Source organism: Symphalangus syndactylus, chromosome 9, assembly GCF_028878055.3.
Source record: "Symphalangus syndactylus isolate Jambi chromosome 9, NHGRI_mSymSyn1-v2.1_pri, whole genome shotgun sequence".
Lineage (NCBI taxonomy): Eukaryota > Metazoa > Chordata > Mammalia > Primates > Hylobatidae > Symphalangus > Symphalangus syndactylus.
Genome location: NC_072431.2, coordinates 84,834,675 through 84,856,618, shown reverse-complemented (window position 1 = coordinate 84,856,618; position 21,944 = coordinate 84,834,675). Strand labels below are relative to the sequence as shown.

General features: G+C 50.8%; 1 protein-coding gene across 1 annotated transcript in view; it reads left to right on the top strand.

Moving 5' to 3' along the window:
• Window positions 1-20,741, top strand: part of ADCY1 (adenylate cyclase 1) — a 144,036-nt gene extending 123,295 nt beyond the window's left edge. Inside the window, exons 15-20 of the mRNA XM_055293209.2 lie at window positions 4,292-4,408; window positions 4,516-4,662; window positions 5,396-5,494; window positions 9,066-9,180; window positions 11,258-11,382; window positions 13,841-20,741. Coding sequence (XP_055149184.1) covers window positions 4,292-4,408; window positions 4,516-4,662; window positions 5,396-5,494; window positions 9,066-9,180; window positions 11,258-11,382; window positions 13,841-14,143 — 906 coding nt within the window. The 3' untranslated portion in view covers window positions 14,144-20,741. The remainder of the gene's footprint in view (window positions 1-4,291; window positions 4,409-4,515; window positions 4,663-5,395; window positions 5,495-9,065; window positions 9,181-11,257; window positions 11,383-13,840) is intronic.
• Window positions 20,742-21,944: the final 1,203 nt, after the last annotated feature.

Sequence of the window (21,944 nt, the reverse complement as noted above, 5' to 3'; positions counted from 1 at the left end):
TTGGCTAAAGCCCTGCCTCCAGCCAGTGCCCTGCCTGGGAGAAGCCTTAGCCAGCTTGCTGGGCTCAGCCTGGACATCCAGGCAGAGAGGTACCTTCAAACCAGTCACCAGTAAGAGGAGTGACCAAAGGAACTGAAAGTAGGATGTAGAGTGAGGGCATTTCAGTCCTCCCATCCTGGTACAGCTGGCCTCTGGGGCACACTGAGGACAGAACCAGGGCCTCTGGACAAAAGATCCAGGGAGGGAGATTTTCATTCAACGTATGTTGTCCAGCGGCTTGAGAGTTTGAAGTTGGATGAAGCTGACATGCACAGTAGTGAGTCCCGCATCTCTGTGAGGTGTTCAAGGAAATGCAGATAACTGCCCAAGGAGATTAGGTAGACTGGATTCATTAATTACTTTAGAGGTAAGATTACCTCTAAAAATGCTTCTTGGAATACTGATATTTGAGGGAAATATCAAGGCAGCCTCCTGAGCAGCCAGGGTGAGAGCTGTGGACAAAGTGGAGAATGTGTGGTGGTTGTGCACCTCTGCTGGGGGATGGGAGGGTGGGAGGCTGGTAGTTGTTAGGGGCACATCAGGGACCTAACTACATGGGAGGGAAGGAAAGTGGAAAGTGGGAAATACTCCAGAGTTCAGCCCTGTAGAGTTGCCGCCTACTCCTGGCACTCTGAGCTCAGGCTAGGTTGCGCAGCAGTCGCAGACCTCCTGAGGGTGCCAGTAGTGTTCATCAGAGAGGACGAGTCCTCTTCTCACTCTGTGTCTGATGCAGTTCAGCGAGAGGATCATGTCATCATTGTCCTCCAAGATCCAGGCCAGTGGACACCGGAGCTTCCTCAGTCCCGCAGCACAGAAGGGGGGCTGTGAAGTCGAGGCTGGCCACTGAGGGTCCAGCCGGAAGCCCCCCTTGGTCTCTCTGGTTATCAAGGGCTGGGACTGCACAATCCTCTTTGTCCCTGAAAGTCAGTGGTGAGCATTAGGGACTTCTACCCCAGAGCCCTGCAGGGAGGAGAGAAGCCACTGGCATCCATTCCGGGGAGACTCACTGGGTCAGGGCATGTGGCTCTGCCCCTCTGGTGTTTCTGCCCTCTTGACAACAGTTATGGGACTACTCTGGGCATGTGCACCCTGCCCAGCCTGCCCAGCCAGGACCACCCTGAATCTCAGGATTCACCTGTCCTTGGAGCAGTGACACCATGCAGAGACGTGCATCAGTTTCTTACTTGCTTGCTCTGATCTTTCTGTGTCCCGCCGGTGGCATGGGTCACAGAGTGCCTCTTGCTTAAGGGAAAACCAAGTGTCAGAGAAGCTGAACATGAAGCAATTCAGCCCCAAAGTTAGAGATTAAGTTCCTCTAACTTGAGGGCTGAAGACTATTGTCTTAGCTGCTGCTGTGCTTGGAGAAGTTCCTTTCCCTCTGCACTTTCCCAAAAGGAGGTGTTTGTGGAACCTGCAGTGCCCACAAAGTGGGATGTGTGCCCCTCAGGAAACCGGATGGTTCAGCGAGGTTTGGGGAGAGGGCATCACAAAGTCTATTTATAGTGATTGTACCTGAGAATTAAGAAATGTTTTTTCCTGATGTTGAAGAATGAACTGGCAGTGCTGACCTGACACTGGCCAGATGCCCTGTGTCACTTGCAGGAGGGAGGTGGGGACATCACTTCCAAGACAGAATGAGGACAGGACCACCCTCCCTTGGCTGTTCCCTTGTAGTAAACATGTTGTTGATTCCAGGTTCTGGGGTTACTGGTCTTGTTAGTTAGAAGACTGTTGGGGTGACTGTGGGAGTCACTCATAGCACATGTCGGCACACGGGGAGTTGCCAAGTTATGCTGTTTGTTATTTTGTTCTCTTTTCCAAATGACAAGCACTCCAGGCTGTGACCTCTCTGAGGCATCATGTAACTATCACTAGATGCATCCTGGTCAGTGAATTCTGAAACAGAAGGACAATTGAGAAAGGAAATACCTTTTGAAAGAAACTGTGCCATAAAGAGAACATTCAGAACATGGAGGTTGGATGGACACGTGATTTTGTTGACAGGAATAATGTGTGGTGCCCACTACTCTTTCTTAAAAATAGAGTTTCCTGGTGGGAAAATCTTATAGACTGAGAATTTCAGTGGATTTTCATCACATTTGTTAAAATATATAACAATTACAACTTCTGCTTGGTTTGTGAAAATAAGTGGCACAGGGAAAGATGGCCGTTTCTCATTCAAATTTCACCAAAGACCTTTGCATTTGTGGATGGATTAAGAGATATATGATGATTTCGGAAGGACAGCAGCTCTGATAGCCCATTATTCCAAATGTGGAAATAAGCAGAATGTAGACGCAAATTTTTAAATCACAATGCCATAAACCTATATTGTGGTTTTTAATCAAAGCATACTCAATTACATTGTTTTCACTAAAATACTATTAACACTAACAATAGTATTTTAGAGAGAGCAGTGATTTTTGTGCCACTAATAAATAAAACAAAGCTATTATTTTAGAAATATTCTTTACTTTCTGTTTATGTCACCCTTTACAAACCTTTCTTTTGTGTATATTGGAGCCTGATGTGTTAACACATAATTAATAATGTGGGTCCTATAGAGAGGTGTTTGTCCAGAATGTCATTATTCATGAGAACTTGAGTTGAAAGCAGCCCCAGAGACTATCTGGAAATTGAAGGTTTCTGACCTTTGAGCATGACCCAGAGTAAGTCAGCACCGTGCCCAGACAGCCGCTGCGTGGGCAGAGCGTGGCTCCAGCCCATCTGGGCAGCCAGACCCCAGCTCTGGTCTGACTGGAAAGGTTATGGTTCCTGGGTTTCTTTTGTCCTCATCTGCTTCTGGTCTACACTCCTTAAGGGACAGGAAGAAACACCTGGCGCCGTCTGTCTCCATGGGTCGCACTGATTCGCTGGCATTGTCTTCCCAGAACACACTTGCACCAGGCCTGCCCTGCATGCCCTGCCTGGCTTCACACACACCCCCATCCTCGTACCTGGCTCTCAAGGCTCGGGGCTTCCTCACCTCTATCCTTGGAAATCTCCACTTCTCTGTTTTAGCTGGTGGAATCACTGCGTGCAGTCTAGCGGCATGTTCTTGGCCAGCTCAGCTCTGATAATATCAGTACTGCCAGAAAGCAGCTGTGCTCTTTAGGCTTACTAAGGGGCGTGCTGTCCCCTCAGCCCTTGTTAAGTACAACCCTACAAGGGTTCCCTCTAAAAGTGGGTGTGTTATACCCATTTTACAATAAGGAAACCACGGCACAGTGAGGCTGCATCTGCTGGCCGGGTCACCAGCCACCTAGGGGGACATGAATCAGGGGAGCTGGCCTCCAAACCATGGCTTGTGGTGGCCAGGCCATGGGCCGCTCCACAAGGGCAATCATTGCACAGTGTTTACTACATTCAAGAGTTTAATGCCTCCATAAATGCTGATACATACTTGGAATACTCCCCAAGCTTCACTCCTTTCAGGAGTTGGGTTTTGTGTGAGGAAACACAGGGACCCCAGTGGCTTCTGCCTACTAGGGCTGTGCTGGGCCCTGCCAAGAGCACTTCTTGAGCCCTCACAGTGGTCCATGAATGGGGCCTTTGCTGTCAGCTTAATCAGTCTGCAGGGTCCTACAGCTAGCAGTAAGCGGGCTGGGACTCACCTGCTCCTGTCATCTGCTCTGCTGTGTCCCCATGGTGGGACCCTTTGGGTCTTTACTCCTTGCCCCAGGGGGCTGGAAGTCAGCACTCAGATGAGCTCATCGGCCCTGGATCTGCCCCTGCCCTACGTCCCTGCAGGGTTCTACTTGTCTCAGTGCCCAGAGGGATGTGGCTCTAGTGAAGACCAGAGAGATTCCAGAGGAAACAGGAGCCTTAGGAAGGTGTCTGCCCCGCCTGGGCGTGAGGCATTCTAGGACAGGTGCCCTGCGGGGCACATCAGGAGCTGCCTGGGGGCTGGTGGAGCCTGTGGATGGGCACATGCCTGAGAAAGAGTTGCTGTAGCATCTGGTCCCTAAGAGGTAGCAGAGGGCAGGACAGACCCTGGAAATGAGGTGAAGCCATAGTTTGTTCTTTGGACATTCTAGTAGATGAGGTGGTGACTTAGGCAGACATCTGCAGATCTTCCCTACCCAGTAACATGGATCTAGTCTTGCGTCTAGTGGGGAGGAGGGACAGGAGCATGGATGTAGACCATCAGCACACCTGGAGTCCAGTTTGGATGATTAGAAGGAAGTGTGCGGTGGGGACAAGTGAAGGCAGCGTGAGTGGATGGGACTAATGGAGGCTCATGATACCCCAGGCAGAGGAGGAGCGAGAGGACATGGAGAAGGTGAAGCTGGACAACAGGCGCATCCTCTTCAACCTCCTGCCGGCCCATGTCGCCCAGCACTTCCTCATGTCCAACCCTCGGAACATGGTGAGCACACAGCCTGTGCCTGGCCAGCACTAGCCCGGCACTGCTCTGGTCACCCCCCTCGGCGCTCACCTGGCTGACCCTTCCTGACCCATCCTTTGAATTTCCAGGACCTCTACTACCAGTCCTACTCCCAGGTGGGTGTCATGTTCGCCTCCATCCCCAACTTCAACGACTTCTACATCGAGCTGGATGGCAACAACATGGGGGTAGAGTGTCTGCGGCTTCTCAATGAGATCATCGCCGACTTTGACGAGGTGAGGCTGTGCATCGCCATCCTGACCCCGCCTGGTTGTGGTGGTGCATCCAGCTGCATGGGCAGAGCGTGTCTCATAATATGTCGCATTCTTTGTAGCTGGAATGAGAGAAAGCAAATCCCGGGAAGCACAGGCATTCTGTCTCCTTTGGGATACAGACCAACCATGACAGGAGAGAAGGGGGTCTTGACTCTAGGGCGGGGGACCAGGGCCACTGGGTGGGGCTGGGTGTTTATCCTCATGTTGTAAATGTCAGGGCTGGGACATCTACAGTGGCCAGGGCTGGGCAGCCTCATCTACAGATGGGCAGGCAGGTGGGTACCTCCAGGCCCTTGTCTACAGATGGACAGGCAGGGGGGCACCGTTGTCTACAGATGGGCAGGCAGGTAGGCACCTCCAGGCCCTTGTCTACAGATGGGCAGGCAGGTGGGTGCCTCCAGGTACCCCCCGGCAGCCAGCCAGGCACTGTGGCAGCCCCACCACCTCTTGTCGTTGGACCTGATTCTCCTGTTGGCTGCAAGCTCACCTGTTGGGGACAGGAATGTGTCCTGTACTGTCCTTCCTCACCTCTTCTTGCCAGTGTAGTCCTAGAGCTTGTCTGCCCAAAGCAAAGAAGACATGTTGCTTTCCTGAATGTGTCCATCGGCTCTGCTGTTGCTCCTGGGGGCTGACGGCTGCAGCGACTTTTCTCAAATGTTATGTCATGTTTAACAGTTTTATGTTTTAAACAAAGCTCATGGAAAAAGACTTTTACAAGGACATAGAGAAGATCAAGACCATCGGGAGCACCTACATGGCCGCTGTGGGGCTAGCGCCCACCTCGGGGACCAAGGTGAGTACAGCCTGGCGCTGCCTGCTTGGGGACTGGGTCCCAGCTCTTCCCTAAACTGCTCTGGGACCCTGGGTAGCTTCCACACTGGGGTTTGTTTGCCCTCTGCATTGGATTACGGGAGCAGCTTGAGTGCTGTTTTTGTCCGTGGCTGGCTGTCTCCAGACACAATCTCCTAGGGAAAGTCAGCACAGAAGGCTGCTCACCGGAGCTTCCTCCAGCCCCAGCCCTGCCCTGCTAGACACCTCCCCCCAGAACCTTCACCCTGCCCCTGCTCCATTACCCCCCGCACTGGCCCACCTCCTCAGCAGCCCAGTCCCTCCCCCACCAGCCCCTACCTTCCTCCCCACTTGCCCCTCTCTTCTCCTCCCATCAGCCCTGCATTCTCCTTTTCCACAGTAGAACTGTGAATAAATAAAAATAATTATTCTGAATAGGTCTAGATTTATTAAAGAAGTTGAATCAATAATTAATAATCTTCTGAAACAGAAAGCACCAGATTGAGATGCATACACTGGTGAATTCTACCAAACATTTCAGGAAGAAATTACACCAGTTCTGTACAATCTCTTCCAGAAGACAGAAGCAGAAGGAACACTTTCTAACTCATTCTGTAGGCCACCATTACCTGAATACCAGACCCAGACAAAGACATTATAGAAAAAGAAAATTACAGACCAATATTTCTTATTAATATAGATGTATAAACCCCCAGAAAATATTAGCACATTGAATTCAATAATGAATGAAAAGAATTATATGCTAAAACCGCATTGGATTTTTTCCAGATATACAAGGCAGTTTTTAATATTCCAAAATGAATTCATGAAATTCATGAAATCAACAGGATAAAGAAGAAAAATTATATAATCATATCAATTGATGCAGAAAAATTATTAAAGTCTAACACCCATTCCCGGTTTCTTAAAAAAACTCTCAGTGAACTGGCAATAGAAGACAACTTCCTCAGTTTGATTTAAAAACTTTTGCAAAATACCCACAGCTTGACATACCTAATGGAGGGAAACAAAACGCTTTCTAAGATGAGAAGCATGGCGAGAATATCCTCTCTCACCATTTCTATTCAACATTTTGCTGGAAGGCAGTAAGACAAGAAAGAAAATAGAAGGCATACAGACTGAGAAGGAATCTGCTTCTGATGACATGACTGTATACATAGAAAATCCCAAAGAATTAACAACAACAATAACAGAAAAAAGCCCCTGGAACTAAGAAGCAATCATAGTAAGGTTCCAGGATATAAAGTGAATATATAAAAGCTCATCATTTCTCTGTATGCCAGCAATGAACAATTGGAATTTGCAATTACAAACAAAATGCCATTTATATTAGTAGCCACAAAATGAAATACTAGGTGTAACTCTAACAAACTATGTACAAGATCTATAGGAGCAAAACTATAAAATTCTGATGGAAGAAATGAAGGATCTAAGTAATTGGGGAGTCAGTGTTCCTGCATAGGAAGAGTCAGTATTGTTAGGATGGCAGTTCTTCCCAATTTGATTTGTAGGTTTAACACAAGTCCAATCAGAACGCCACCACGATATTCTGTGTCGTTGACAAAATGATCCTAAGTTTATATGGAAAGTAAAAAGACGCAGAATAGTCAACACAGTATTGAAGCGGAAGGACAAAGCTGGAGGACTGACACTACCCGACTTCAAGACTTACAAAGCTGTAGTAATCAAGACAGTGTGGTATTGGCAAAAGAATAGGCAAATAGATCAGTGCAACAGACTAGGGAGCCCAGAAATAGACCCACAGACATACAGTCAACTGGTTTTTGACAAAGGAGCAGTGGCAATACCATGGAGAAAAGATAGTCTCTTCAACAAACAGTGCTGAAACAACTGGACATCCACATGCAAAAAAAAAAAAAAAAAAAAAAAAATGCAGACTTTACACCCCCCACAAAAATTAACTCAAAATTGATAATAAGCCTAAATGTAAAATGCAAAACTACAAAACTTTTAGAAGATAACATAGAAGAAAAATCTAGATGACCTTCAGTTTGGCAATGACTTTTTAAATACAACACCAAAAGCATGATTCATGAAAGAAAAAATTGGTAAGTTGGACTTCATGAAAATTAAAAACTCCTACTCTGTGAAAAATATTAAGAGAATGAAAAGGCAAGTCACAGATTAGGAGAAAATCTTTGCAAACCACCTATCTGATAAAGGACTTGTATCTATAGTACACAGAGAGCCATTACAATTCAACAAGAGAGAAAAAACCCCAGTTAAAAAGTGGGCAAACAATTCGAACAGGCATTTCACCAAAAGAGATGCAGATGACAGATAGGCATATGAAAGGATGCTCAGCATCATATGTTTTTAGGGCTTTGCAAATGAAAACAACAGTAAAATACCACTAGATACCTGTTAGAAGGGCTACAATCCAAAACACTGACAAGACAAATGCCGGTGAGGATGTGGAGCACAGAAACTCTCCTTCATTGCTGGCGGGAATGCAATATAGGACACCCATTGCGGGAGAGAGTTTGGTAGTTTCTCACAAAGTTAGACATAATATTACCATATGATCCAGCAATTGCACTTTTGGTATATATCCAAATGAAATGAGAACTTATGTCCATGAATATTCATAGCAGCTTTATTCATAATAAAAACTGGAAGCAAACTAGGTATCCTTCAGTAGGTGAATGGATAAAGAAATTCTGGTATATCCATAAGGTAGAATATTATTAAGTGAGAAGAAATGAGCTATTAAGTTATGAAAAGACATGGAGAAGCCTTAAATACAATTGGCTACATAAACCAGTCTGAAAAGGTTATAGTGGATACATGTCATGCATTTAGAATGTGTAGAATGGACAGTACCAAGAATGAACCCTAATTAAATTATGTACTTTGGTTAATAATATCAATATTGGTTCATCAGTTGTAACAAATGTGTCACACTTAGGTAAGATGTTAACAATAGGAGAAACTGTGGGGAGAAGGGATATATGACAATTCTGTATAATCTGCTCAACTTACCTATAAACCTAAAATTGCCCTAAAAATAAAGTCTGTTAATTTCTAAAACAGCATTGGTTTCCTGATTGTGAGGACTAATAAAATTCCCTTTAAAAATAAAAATTAGAGATCTTACAACTGTTACTGTTTCACAACAGAAAGGACCTTGTCACACACATACATGACGACGTAGCCTCAACCTCAAGGAGGGAAATTGCCTACTCCCTGGCGTGCATCTCTGTCCTTGTTTTGCTCATTTGCAATGGGCATTAGCAACGCTGTCCAAGCAGGAGTTTGAGCACCTGGTCTCCCACTCAAAAGGGCTGCCCTACCCCATTCCTGCAGGCAGCCTTGGGTAGGCCCTGTCTCTGCCCCTCGGGAGCTGGGGCTTGGCCAATACCCTGCCTCTCTCTTAGTCTCCTATCTGTAGAATGGAATGATAAATGTGCCCATAGCCAGGCACCCAGAGTGCCTGCCTCTGAAAGTGCAGCTGTTGGCCACTGCAGGTTGGTCCCTGGCCCCCTCTTGCCTAGCACTCCCCAGATGTAATGACCCCGTCTGTTTGCGCCTAGGCTAAGAAGTCCATCTCCTCCCACCTGAGCACGCTGGCGGACTTTGCCATTGAAATGTTTGACGTTCTGGATGAAATCAACTACCAGTCTTACAACGACTTCGTCCTCCGAGTTGGTACGTGGCTCTAAACCTATCCTGTCCATCCATGTGGAACACCTTCCTACACCCACCTAGGGGTGGAATCAGCTGATGAGGTGCCCTGGTCTTACAGGAAGGAGGGTGGTGCCACCCAGGAGGGCATGGGGACCTGTGTACCGAGTTGCCCCGGAAGCTGCTGGTGGAAGTGAAGATGCTTCAGAAAGTGACTTAGACTTTGAAGATTCATTGTCTAGCTCAGGAAACACATTAGAAATCTTGACTGTCCTGGAGACGTTCAGATGCTCCTCCAAGTCCACACTTAGCTGAAGTAAAATGCCCTTTTTCCTGTTCGCCGGCGATGGCTACATAGTTGAGGCCACGGCTACATAGTTGAGGCCACATGGGCTGTCCAGAAAGAGGCCTTGACGGGAGCCCCACTGCGTGGACTCCGGCCGCCCTGTGTCTTCTCTGGGCTCCTTCCCTCACCTGTGTGGTGAGGAGGAAAAACCACTGGATGCCCCAGTTCCTTTTATAAAACTATGATTTGTTGTTTTTTTTTTTTTAAATCATAAATTCACTTTTTCTTGAGATGTAGACAGTTTACCAGAAAAAAATTTTACTAGTCCAGGACACACTTAAACTAGAGGTTCATGGTTGTTTTCGAATTGAAACATCCGGTAGCCTTAAAAACAAACCTCGGAGCTACGTGTGAATGTGAAGGATGGTAGGTGATCCATTTAGAGCACGTGGAGTTCTGCTGTCCTGAAAAGCAAGCTCGGCTTTAGGCATGGTGTCTGGCCAGAGGGCAGGGGCAGAGTGAGCCAGCTGGGCCCTGGGCTCTGGTCAGCAGAGCTACTGATGTGCCTGGAAATCGATCTGATGGTGGGTCGGGGAAATTCTGCTCCTCACTTTCCAATGACAGGACCAGCTGGCAAGCCTGGCCCTGTGTCTCAGTGTCTGGTCATGCAGTGGGGCTGGACAAGGATCTCTTGGGGCCCTTCTGCCTGTCAGGCTGGTGCTAGCCTAGTGTTCTTTATGCGGGTGGGACGTCTGGGGTTAGCAGAGGGTGCTCCCTAACTGCCACCAGCTCCAGCCATCTGGGAAGTGGTCCTTTGGGGTTCTTCTCTGAGTTTCCCATGCCCACCTTCCCCAGCTCACACCACTGTGCCGCCTGCTCTCAGGCTCCTCCCATGCCATGCCAGCTGCCACTGCCCAGGACGTCAGAGGAATTTTCTAGGACAAGCTCAGGAAAATTAGTCCACAAATGTGGAAGGGGAAGATAGGAAGAGGCTTCGGTCGAGGCCAGAAAGCCCCAGTTGCAGGAGGTGGCTGCCAGCAGGCTGTAACAGGAGAGCTGACAGCATGCTTGGTCCCCCTCTGTCCTGCCAAGGACGGGCCGGGCGTCGCAGCCTGGTATGTGCCCTACTTACAGGGAAGGAAGACCAGGCTCAGAGAGGGTGAGTGCTTTGTGGAAAGTTGCACAAGGGGTGACTCAAGTTCTAGTGTGCCTGGGTTGTTGCGATGCTGTCCAGCTGGTCTGCAGCTGTCCAGAGGCCAGTTGGACACTGAGCTACAAAAAGAGAAGGTACTCCCTCTCCTCCCTTCAGAGCAGTCTGCACCATCTTGCTTAGTTCTGGGGCCCATACTCTAAAATAGCCATAAGGTCACATTCCGAGAAAAGGTCTGGAGCTGCTATTTTTCTGGAAGAGAGGATGCACTTGGAGACATACCCTGTAATCATAGATACTGAAAGGCCACACTTCTGAGTGGCTCCCCTGGTAGGGCTCAGCACAGAGGCTGCTATTCCAGGAAAGGGGACTTTTCTTTAGGATCAGGCTGTTCTTTGAACAGCCAGTGCTGTTCCCCAGTGCAGTGGACAGTGTCATGAGGGGACCTTGCCCAGGGGAGCCCGTGCAGCAGGGCAGCTGCCTCTCTGTGGTGCTGTGTGTGATGCTTCAAGAAGGAGCCTGGTGCTAGGTGACCCCAGGAAACAAAGCCCTGAAAGGAGCAGCCTTTTCTCCACCAGGAGCAGCATCAGGTGCATTTGGTGGCCCTGGTGGGGTGAGTTACACTTTTCCCGCTAATGACAGGTCATGCGCTGGCTGTTTTCTAGGCATCAATGTTGGCCCTGTGGTGGCTGGAGTGATTGGCGCTCGCAGGCCCCAGTACGACATCTGGGGAAACACAGTCAACGTGGCCAGTCGGATGGACAGCACAGGGGTCCAGGGCAGAATCCAGGTCAGTTCACTAGAAACCCCCAAGGCATGGGTGCCCATTCTTCAAGTGAGGAAACTGAGGCACAGGGGGCCAGAATTGAATCCCCAGTCTGCAGCCCGTAAGTGGCAGGGCAGAAAGAGCTGCGTATTTCGGTCTGTCTGCTCTGGAGGGCATCCTGGCCCGGGCATCTTGATTTTGTTGTTTGGTTTGTCATTTAGCCTTGGGGGCTGGCTCCTGAGTGACCAGGTGCAGAGGTGGGAGCACTGAGTCACTGGGTCCTGCTGCTGGTCCCAGCAGCCTGGTGACTCTCATTCACTCTGCACATCCCAGGACTCCGGATTCCACCAGCTGCCATAGGAAGGAAGGGCTTTCTTGTGTGTTTGAAGGGAGGGTGCTATGCGTGTCCACCTCATCTGAGGAACTTGTGGGCAGCTCAGGTGGGCTGACACATGGTGGCTGACACCCTCTAAAAGCCATGGAAAGGTTTAGAAGGCAGCAGCCTCTGCTTTTCCTCAGTGTAGAGGAGTGTGGTTTGGCTTCTGGGATTTCCCTTAGAACAAATTTGAAACTTGACTCGGTCTTGATGACCACCAGGATGAAGCCTTTACAACTAAGATGGAGATTGTGAGGGGCCGCACAGCCCTGCAGCCACCCTCCCTGGGAACCACAGGCCTCCAGAGGCCATGGAGGGAAGGCTTGGTCCCCAGGCGAGTGACAGCAGCTATTCACGGGGGCAGTTTAAGGGACAGGTAGGCCAAAATATTCATGGAGCTCTCCTCTCCTGCTCAAAACATAGATGGGGCTTCCATGGAGCAGCGCTGCACTTCTGCATTCTCTTTGTTAAAATTTCTTTTATCACAGTAAGGTATACATAGAATTTGTCATCTTTTTTCTAGGTGTACGGTTGAGTGGCATTAAATATATTCACATGGTTGTGCAGCCATCACCACCATCCACCTCCAGAACTTCGTGCTGTATATATATATACACACACATATGTGTGTATATATATATACAGCACGAAGTGTAAATATATATATATATATATATACTTACTTTTTTTTACAATGTACTTTTTTTACAATGGCTGTACCCTGCACCCTTCTGCAGGATTCCCCCAAAACTGGACTTGCCAGGGGAGAACTTCATGGGAGCCCCATCCTGCCCACCCCAGCCTGGCCCCTGCCCTGAACCAACATTGCATTTTTAAGTTTCTAAAATCAGACCTGGGCCTGCCACTGTCCTATTTTGCCCCTGCCTCATGCACAGACTGTTCACTCATGGCCTCTGTCCAATCCCCAGCCAGGTGTCTCCTGGCTGCCCAGGATATCACCCTTGCACTCACAGGGCCTCTGTCCTCCCTCCCCTGCTTGGGCTTCCCTCCCCTGCCACACTGATGGGGGCCACCCTCCCGAGCTCTGGGCATTAGAAGGTGGTCTTGGCATTGATTTAGTTCTTTTAACGAAAGATGCCAGGGTTTGAATGGACTGTGGGGGAGTGAGGAGCAGCCAGGTAGACAGGGAGGAAGAGAGGAAGTTCCAAGATCACACCTGCAACGTAACGCAGAGATACCAGTCGTGTCCTCTGTTCACAGGACTCATTGTTTCTAGTAGAAACTATTTTCTCATCCTTTATCTTTTTCCAAACTTTGTGAAGCAGAAATTCTTTGAGCTAAAATACTGGTTGCGAACCTGTCAAGAAATGTCTCTGTTTTCTCTGGACAGTTTGCCTACTACCCTCCGTATGCTGGTCCCTCCCTCCCTTGACTCAGGGTTGCAGAGGCAGCTGCGCCGGGGTCCTGTGAACTGGCTGGTTTGCACCCCCACTGACACCACGCTGCTGCCCCTAGCAGTGAGTTGGAAGTCACGCTTTGCCCTAGACTCTACTCTTTGCTGCCCCTTCCAGCTGAGGGGGGTACCTTCTGCCCCCTACATTCTGTATGCCCTACTTGTAAATGTCCCTGGCTGCTGAGGTGCCAAGAGTCCTGAACCCAGAGAGTCAATCCTGCTCTTCTCTGTTCTAGCATCTGGAGCTGGGTCCCACGCAGCCTCTGGCATGGAGTGCATGGAGCCACCATGGAAGCTCACATCCAGACCCTGGTGCTAGGTCCCTACAAGCCCTGCCCCCCCGCCTGCCTGTCTGGGTGCTCCCTGGGCCACCCTTTCTGGCCCAGTGAACGTTGCCTCCTCCTATTGTCAAGGGAACAGGCAGTGAAACTGCCCTGGGGCTGGCCCCTTAGACTTCTCTGAGTCCGCTGGGTTGTCTTTGCAGGGCTATGTCTTTTTTACATAGTGACCCAAGCGATTTCAGCAAGAGTAGGGGCCCTGGCTGCCAGGCTGAGCTGGGAAAGCCACATCCCAGTGCCAGGGTTGGGCAGTCAGGGTGGACAGCAACAGATGCAGGATGGAATGTTTTGGTCTCTTCCCAGAGGAGTCCCCCTCATTGCCCTGGAGTAACACTCACTTCTCTCCATCAACAGGTGACTGAGGAAGTCCACCGGCTGCTGAGAAGGTGCCCCTACCACTTTGTGTGCCGAGGCAAAGTCAGTGTCAAGGGCAAAGGCGAGATGTTGACATACTTTCTAGAAGGCAGGACTGATGGAAACGGCTCTCAAATCAGGTCCCTGGGCTTGGATCGGAAAATGTGTCCATATGGGAGAGCTGGCCTTCAGGGCAGACGTCCCCCGGTGTGCCCCATGCCTGGCGTCTCAGTCAGGGCTGGGCTCCCTCCACACTCCCCGGGCCAGTACCTGCCCCCTGCAGCAGCTGGGAAGGAGGCTTAGTGGAGCCCACATGGGCCTCTGGGGTGCACAGGGGGTGGGAATGCTCCGGGGGCGACACAGGCCACGGTGGCTCCAGCCAGGACCAGCCAGACCAGCAGAGCAGGAAGCCACTGGCCAGGGTGGAGGAGGAGTATTGTCCAGGCGTGGCCTGTGGCCCAAGGGCCAACCACCGAGCAGACACAGCACAGCAGTGACTCGGTGAGGGGAGGACATCCAACTCTGCACACTTCCAGGCCTCCCCGGAGAGGTGTCTATTCCATCCTTCCCTCTGTGGCATAGGGAGCACTGTTTCTTTCCAGCAGGCCTGTTCAGGTTTGGCCAGGTCGGCATCAATGTAAGGACCTTCAGAGCATCCACCAGGGTTACAGCAAGAGCCGCTGAGGTGTGGCTGGCAGAGCAACTGAGGAGCTCTGCGAGAGTGTGCCCTGAGACAGCCCTGTCCACCCCACCCAGGTGGGACCTGACATACAGGTGGCTCCAGCCCTGGGCAGCAGCTTCAAGAGCCAGAGTGGGAAGTCAGGCCTCTCTGGGAAGGTCCCAAGGCCTGGGGTTGTTCACACCACAGGCACAATACAGAGCTGTCCACTCTTGAACTGGACGGTTTGGGGAGAATTGAGAAGCTGCCTCTCACTGCATGGATAGTGGTGGCTGCTGGCTTTCAAGCGTGGTTTTTTGCTAAGAGCCAGAGGCAGGTCTTCTGGAGTTCTCAGGGGGCCCTGTGACCCCCTCTCCACAACCATGGCCAGCATGGGCTTCTTGCTGCACCTGTGCATTCTCCACCCCTCCGCCAATGGCTTCCAGCTCCTAAAACACCTGGACATTCCCCATCCTGCACCGGCACTGTGTTTGTTCAGAGAAGACGAAGGGTGTTATTTCTTCCTTTCCCTGTGGCATCTTGGATCCTTTACATTTAGCAACAAAAGTGTGAGGCTCCACTTCCGCTGCATATGAGTGGCTCTCACACCCATGAGCAAGTTTCCTTGATGGAAGATGCTATTTCTCCAGCAGAACCAACCCTCCAGGACGAAGTTTCAGAATTGGCTGATGGTCGTGAATGCAGGTGTCCCTGTTGTAATTTGCGGGGAAATTGACTGCAGGTGATAGTGTTGACATCTGACAACCTCCTACGTGCATGTCTAAATAGTCACAATGAAGATGAAAATAAGGAAGAGGGGGACGGGGTCCAGGAGGGCCAGTGGAAAGGCACTATCCAGAAATAGTGGGCAAAGGTCTGGCATATGGAAACCTTGGATCTCGGTCACAGGGAGGAGGGTGGCTAGAAATGGGAGGGAAGCTTCTGGGTAGGCACCATAGTAGGGGAACTTCTAAAGACCCACTGCTCTGAGATGTGGTCAGAGAGGTTTCTGTGGACTGCAGGTGAGGCCTGAGCCCTGTCTCTGCTCAAAGCCAGCAGCGTTGGGGGTCTGCCTCCTCACTGCTCCTCAACAACTGTAACCCTTTCCTGAGGGCCCCGACTTTTCAGAATAGGAGCAGAGAGAAGCCCAGACTTCCTTCCCTGGAGTGTAGACCTGTGTGTGGGACCTGCTCCAGGCTGATCCCTGTCCGCACAGGTCGGTGATGTCCTTGGCTGCTACCATCAGAGGCAGCCCCCTGCACAGGGAGGGCCTGACCCTGCCTCAGCTGTGTGGCCGTGTGGGGGCAGCAGGGGCCTGGGCCATAGCTGGGGGAGGCCAGACCCTGAGGGCTTTGCAGGGCGGCCAGTGAAATGATGCCTGGTGCTTCCAGCTGAGACAGGAGTCCGGACAGAGGTGGGCAGGGTGGATGGCTTCAGGCAGGTGAGGCGGGTAGAGGCTGCATGTAGGGGCCCCCATCTGCCTGTCCTTAGGGTGTGGAGTAGGTGTCTAGACAGGGTTGTCAGGAGCACTGTCCACCCTCCTTTCTCTCTGGTCAGGGCTGTGGCCTCTGCGATGGTGCAAGAGGCAGGATGGTCTCCAGACACCTTCTTGCCGAGTGATTTTGACCAATGCCTTTCCAGCACCTTCCCCTGGCTATAACAGGGAGCTCCCAGGCCAGGCCACATGACCTCACAGGTAGGCTGACCCCATGGACCCACTGGAGACTTTGAGGGCAGAGTTCGGGCACCTTTCACCTTGGGTGGTCCTCATGTCGCTGTCCGCTCGTGTTCCTGGTGTTCTGGCATCACCTTGTGCCGGTAGGGGCTGGGCTCCCGTGAGGTCCTAGGGCAGAAGGAGGTGCTTGCAGGGCCTCTCACTGCTGTTGGGGTGTCTGCAGGACCTTATGTTTATGTGGAATCTCCAGGCTGCCATCGAGGGCTCCTGAGCTCACCCTGAGGACCCAGGGTCCATCTGAGCCGGCTGTGGGCTGAGATCCTGGCTGGGGCCCTGCTGTCAACCCCTCCTCCAGGCCCTGCCTTGTCCCTGCTCCTGTGCTTTCCTCTCTTCAGGACAAATGGTTTGTCCTTATGGTCCGCTTTCCACTAGGATTTTCTCATGCTCATCTGTCTATCCCAGCCGGACTTGAAGCAGTCAGTTCAGACAGGAGCCACAGGGAGCCTGTGAGGGCGTAGTGTGGTGGTGGTGAGTGCAGCCGCCCTGGCTCCTCCAGCTCATCGTGGTGCTGTCCTTGACCCACGAGCTATTGAGAAGGGTGCAGAGCCCCTGGCACAGCCAACCCTGTTGCCCCCAGTGCCGCTGCCCACCTTCGGTCATCCAGGTAGTGGGTAGACAGAGGAGTGAACCCCAAAGGTGTCCATGCCCCAGTTCCAAGCCATGTGGCCAGGTGCTGTCACACAGCAAAGGGGACTTTGCAGGTGGAATTACGGTTAGGGATCTAAGGATGGGAGGGGAACTTGGATTATCTGGGTGGGCTCAGTGACCCCTTGGAATGGCTGAGGGAGGCAGGAGAGCCAGGAAAGATTTGAAGTGTCACAGAGATGGTGCCATCATTGCTGGCTTAAAGACAAGGGGCCAGGAGCCAACACCACAGGCCACTCGACAACTCCAGCCAAAGTCAGCAAGGAAGCCGGGTGTCGCTCACACAACCAGAAGGAGCTGAGTTTGGCAACAACCCAAGTGAGCCTGAAGCAGATTCACCCCAGAGCCTCCAGGCATGAGTGGAGCCCAGTCCGGCGACACCTTGGTTTGGCCTGTGAGACTGAGAAGAGAGCCAGCCACACTGTGCCGTGCCTGGGGTCCACAGAGCCGGGAGGTCACACATGTACGTCCTGGAAGCTGCCCAAGGTGTGGCCACTTGTAGGGCAGCAAGAGGAAGCTGTCGCGGGGACCATGCTGCCTTCTCTGGGCTCACGACTGTTCTGGAAAGGACCCCATGGCAGACTTGGCAAGGTCTCCACTTCAGGGGCAAACATCTCCATCATCAGCAACTCCAAACCCCAGCCACTTCCTGGGAGTTCAGGAACTGTGTTTAGCCATAATGTTCCCTGGGGTTTGGTGAACAACAACTTCCTTTTTATTTGTGAGAAAACTGTATTATATTGCCTTATTTATTTTTAATCATGTACAATATTCATGTACAAATGTTAGAGCCATTCGGGTAGGATTCTCTCTAAATTATTTATTGAAGAGGCTTTGTAAATAGTGCACCAGTTACAGGTGCTGCCTGTTTACTCGTACCAAAAATGAAGACAAGCCCCACACCCACCTCAGCCCCTGCTTGGCCATGCTGTGGCCCTTTGGAAACGACCCTGTGTGCTCCCCTCGCGACCCTTGCATGCCTTTCATGCCTGACGCCGTAGAGTAGAACACAGCCCCGGAATGCTTCCAGTCGCCTGCAGGAACCATGCCGGCCCGGGTGGTCCATGCCTGCGGGGTGCCTGTATCCTGCAGGAGGACGCCCCCACAGACCCAGAAACCCAAGTTGCCAGCCCGTGTTTCTCAGACTTTAAAGCCACCAGGGCTTCTGGAACACCTGTCATAGAAGCAATAACTCTAACTCTATACTGTAGAGATGAGTCTGGTCCAAAGCAGATTGGTAATTTAGAGATAAGCCATGCGTACAAGTTTGCCCAATTCTCTGGCTTGGGGTGGTGGGAGGCGGGGAGCTGCCACTCCCAAAGCCCCCACCCCTTCCCGAAGACCCAGCTCTGAAACCGCAGTTCTTGTGGGTTGGGCCACCCAGGCTGGTCAGAGCTCAGCACCCCAGGTCTGGTGAGCAGACAGAGCTGGCGTTAAACCCCGGTCAGGTCATTGTCACCACACCCTTGCTTGGATGAGGAAGGAAGGAGGCAAAGGCACCCACTCCATCCAAGATCTGTTCCAATTGATGAGCCTCAGTACTGGCCTCACACTGACCAACGGTGGTATGCTGCAGTTTGTTGGTTTGGTGCAGAGTCTAAATGATAGCATATCAAACATATCAAGGCTTACCTGTGATAGGCCATTTTAAGGAAACGGTGGCACTCTGAAGGCTGTCCCCATTCACCTTCCACAGTGCTGGTACCATCCTGGTAGAAGAGCTCTCTGAACAGGACACCTGTTCAGGCCTGGGGGCCCCATGCTAGGCTTGCCTGGGCGTGAGAAGGTCGAACTGGGTGGCTCAGGCCTTCAAATTGAGCTTCGGGGTGTCCGAGAGAGGGGTCTTATATGAGGAGCTCACGTACCCCAAATAACTATCAGTGCACAAATCATTCCATGCTCTTTGGCACCAGACAGGAGATTCTGCAGGCAGGTGTCCATATTTGGCAAAAATGGGCAGTAGGGGAAATGGAGTTGCTTCAACCTTTCTCAGTCCCGGCCCTCACTGCACCCACCAAGTCAAGCAGAGCTGGGTGGGCTGAGACCAGCGTCCCAGCTGGACTGAGCCTGGGGGGGAGGGGCTGGAGCCAAGGAGCCCCCCTGGGTAGGGGCATCAGGAGCAGGGGCAGGGCCTGAGGACTGCTCCCCCTGCTTGGAGGGCAGGCCAGGATGGAGCCTAGGGTAGACTTTGAGGAAGGCTCAGTGGGCTCAGCAGAAGGAAGGCTCTTCTCATAGTTGTGGTTTTCCACAGAAGGATTTGGGTGATCTGAGTGTGGTCAGGCCCTGCGGTTGCGGAATGAATGCCTCACAGGGGGTTCGTCTGTAAGCTGCAGTGTCCGTGATTCTGTGTGAACTGACAGCAAGGAGCTGAAGGGCAGGCCCCGCCCTTGGGAGAGAGCACGGTCATGGGCTGCTGGATGCAGGGCTTCCAGGGCTGTGAAGGCAGAGGGGTCCCTGGAGGCAGACAGGGCAGACTGGGGGACAGCAGCAGCGGGCAGAGCCCCAGCCAGGGCGGCTGCTTCCTGCACATAGACATTCCTCTTACACAGGGCCAAGTGCCCATGAGCACAGCCCCAGACAGACACAATGGGGAGCTTGGAGCCCTCTGCTCACCTAGGGGAGCCCTGGGGCAGACACTGGAAAGTATTCTAGGGGCATCCTGCCTTATCCTTCCGTTTGTTCATACACTTAGTGAAAGCAGATCCTGTACTAGGATGTGAGGATATCTGTGACCTCCGTGGTCCATTCCATAAACACCAGATTCCATTTCAGGTGCCACACATTTTGGGGCTAGACTTCCCTAAACAACATGCCATTGTGAAATGATGCATATATTTGTATTTTTAAATTTCCCTGAAAATTTAATCTATTCTGTTCCATATGAAGTCTGTTCACTACCTTAAAAAATAGATAATTCACTAGAGGCCGTGCTTAATTCAAATCCATGTGTGTGCCTGCATTACATGTGTGAACACGTGTTTCTGTCGTGTGTGTCATGCATATCTGCGTGTTGCATAGCATAAGCCAAATGAAAATTAATCATTTGTTCATGGGATTCATACGAGGAACAAAATTAAGTTTGAATATAGTCAGATAACTGCCACGCAGGGCATTTGGGGAACCATCCCCGAGTGCCCTGATGTGATTTCCCTCAGAAAATCCTTGTTATTAGAGGGGAAGGTCTGGACAGGGGCAGCAGCATCTCAGACATCAAGTCAACGTTATAATCTACTACATCAGCACTGAAGTCCAGGAGCATTGAGGCACTAACTAGGTTCCATTTTCTTTGATTTGGTTAGTGATTTTTTTCTTTTGGGTTCTCAGTGTGCAGAGGCTGTAGAGAGAGCCTCAGGGCGGTGATAGCTGCAGGAATTCAGCCCTCTAGCTCCCCTCCAGTTACTGGGAGCCAATTTGGAGGCCAGGCCTTCCCAGCTGAGTGTCTGTCAGCTTCCGTCTCTCTCAGCTGTGCAGTGGAAGAGCAACAATAGACAGGTGACCTTCTTGGGTTGTGCTTCACAATGGACTGGGAAAAACATCTTTGAAATCAGAAAATCAGGCCGGGCGCAGTGGCTCATGCCTGTAATCCCAGCACTTTGGGAGGCCGAGGCGGGTGGATCATTGAGGTCAGGAGTTCAAGACCAGCCTGGTCAACATGGTGAAACCCCGTCTCTACTAAAAATACAAAAAAAAAAAAAATTAGCTGGGCGTGTTGGCGGGAGCCTGTAGTCCCAGCTACATGGGAGGCTAAGGTGGGAGAATCGCTTGAACCCGGGAGGTGGAGGTTGCAGTGGGCCGAGATTGCACCATTGCACTCCAGCCTGGGCGACAGAGCAAGACTGTGTCAAAAAAAAGAAATCAGAAAATCGACCACAGTGGCAGCCACCTGGCCTAATGCTGTGTCTTTTGTACCTGACAGCGGTCACTCATTTTAGGCACAACTCCTTCATTCTTTGTGAAATTAGTGAGTTTCCTTCTACCCATCACCAGATTCAATATGTTCTATTAATACACCGATAACCACAGGGGAAGGGCACTTGTCACTCTCCCACCTGGTTACCACAGTCTCCATGGGCGTTTTGCTGTGACCACAAATAAAGGAAACACTGATCACTAGTATCTAAGTTGGGCTTTGCAGTAACTATGCACCTTCTGTGTGCTTCACCTCACTCTCTACTTCAAACAGCCCATGGAGGGGGGTATTATTATACTCCTTATGTTGACTGAAGAATCTGAGGCCCAGAGAGCTTAAGGACTTGAGTGAAGTCACACAGCCCTGAGAGGCAGGGCCAGGGCTCCATTCCTGCTCTATCCAGTTCCAAGCCCTTGTGTTTTCCATGACGTTTAGTGCCTCTTTGGTAACAGCAACATCTGCAAGATTTGTGTTGGTTTGATGGAGAACTCTAGCTCATCCACATGCTAGTGCCCAAGTGGTGGAGGCGCCACCTCAGCAGGTGGGTTCTGAATGCAGCCAAGGCTGTCCCCCCAATGGGTGAGACTCGCTCCAACTGCCCGCCCTCAGAGCAGGTGCCTAAGTCCTCCCTGGCACTGGCAGGCCTTACCTCACATTGCTAAATTAAAGCAATGCAATTCCTCCTGGGTAAGAGGAATTTGTCCTTCTTTAACTACTGATCCCCAGCAAGGAAATAAAATGTTAGGCTTTAAAAAATCCCTACTTTGTCGTATCAGACTATATTCTAAAACTATATTTGAGTGAAACCTATCATTGTGTCTAATTTCAAATATACAGAATCTCCTTAAGAAGAGCTGTTGCCTTATTTTTCTGTAAGGCCTCTCTGACATCAAATGGGGAGAAATGGTGGCACCTCCAGACACCCTGAAACTACACACCATTTCTTCCCTGCTCAGCTTCTGCTCAGGGGTTCTGTGAGCTATGGGAAGGCCATTGGTTGGATTTGCTACTTTTACTTTCGTCTTCCTCTGCTGTAGAGCCATTTAATGTTATTGTCATATGCTACTGGTGAGGTAAATGTGGGTCCGGGTGCCTTCCCAGGGGTTAGAGGATGTTCAAAGGGCCGATTTCAGCAGGAGTGTTCAGAGGGCTTATG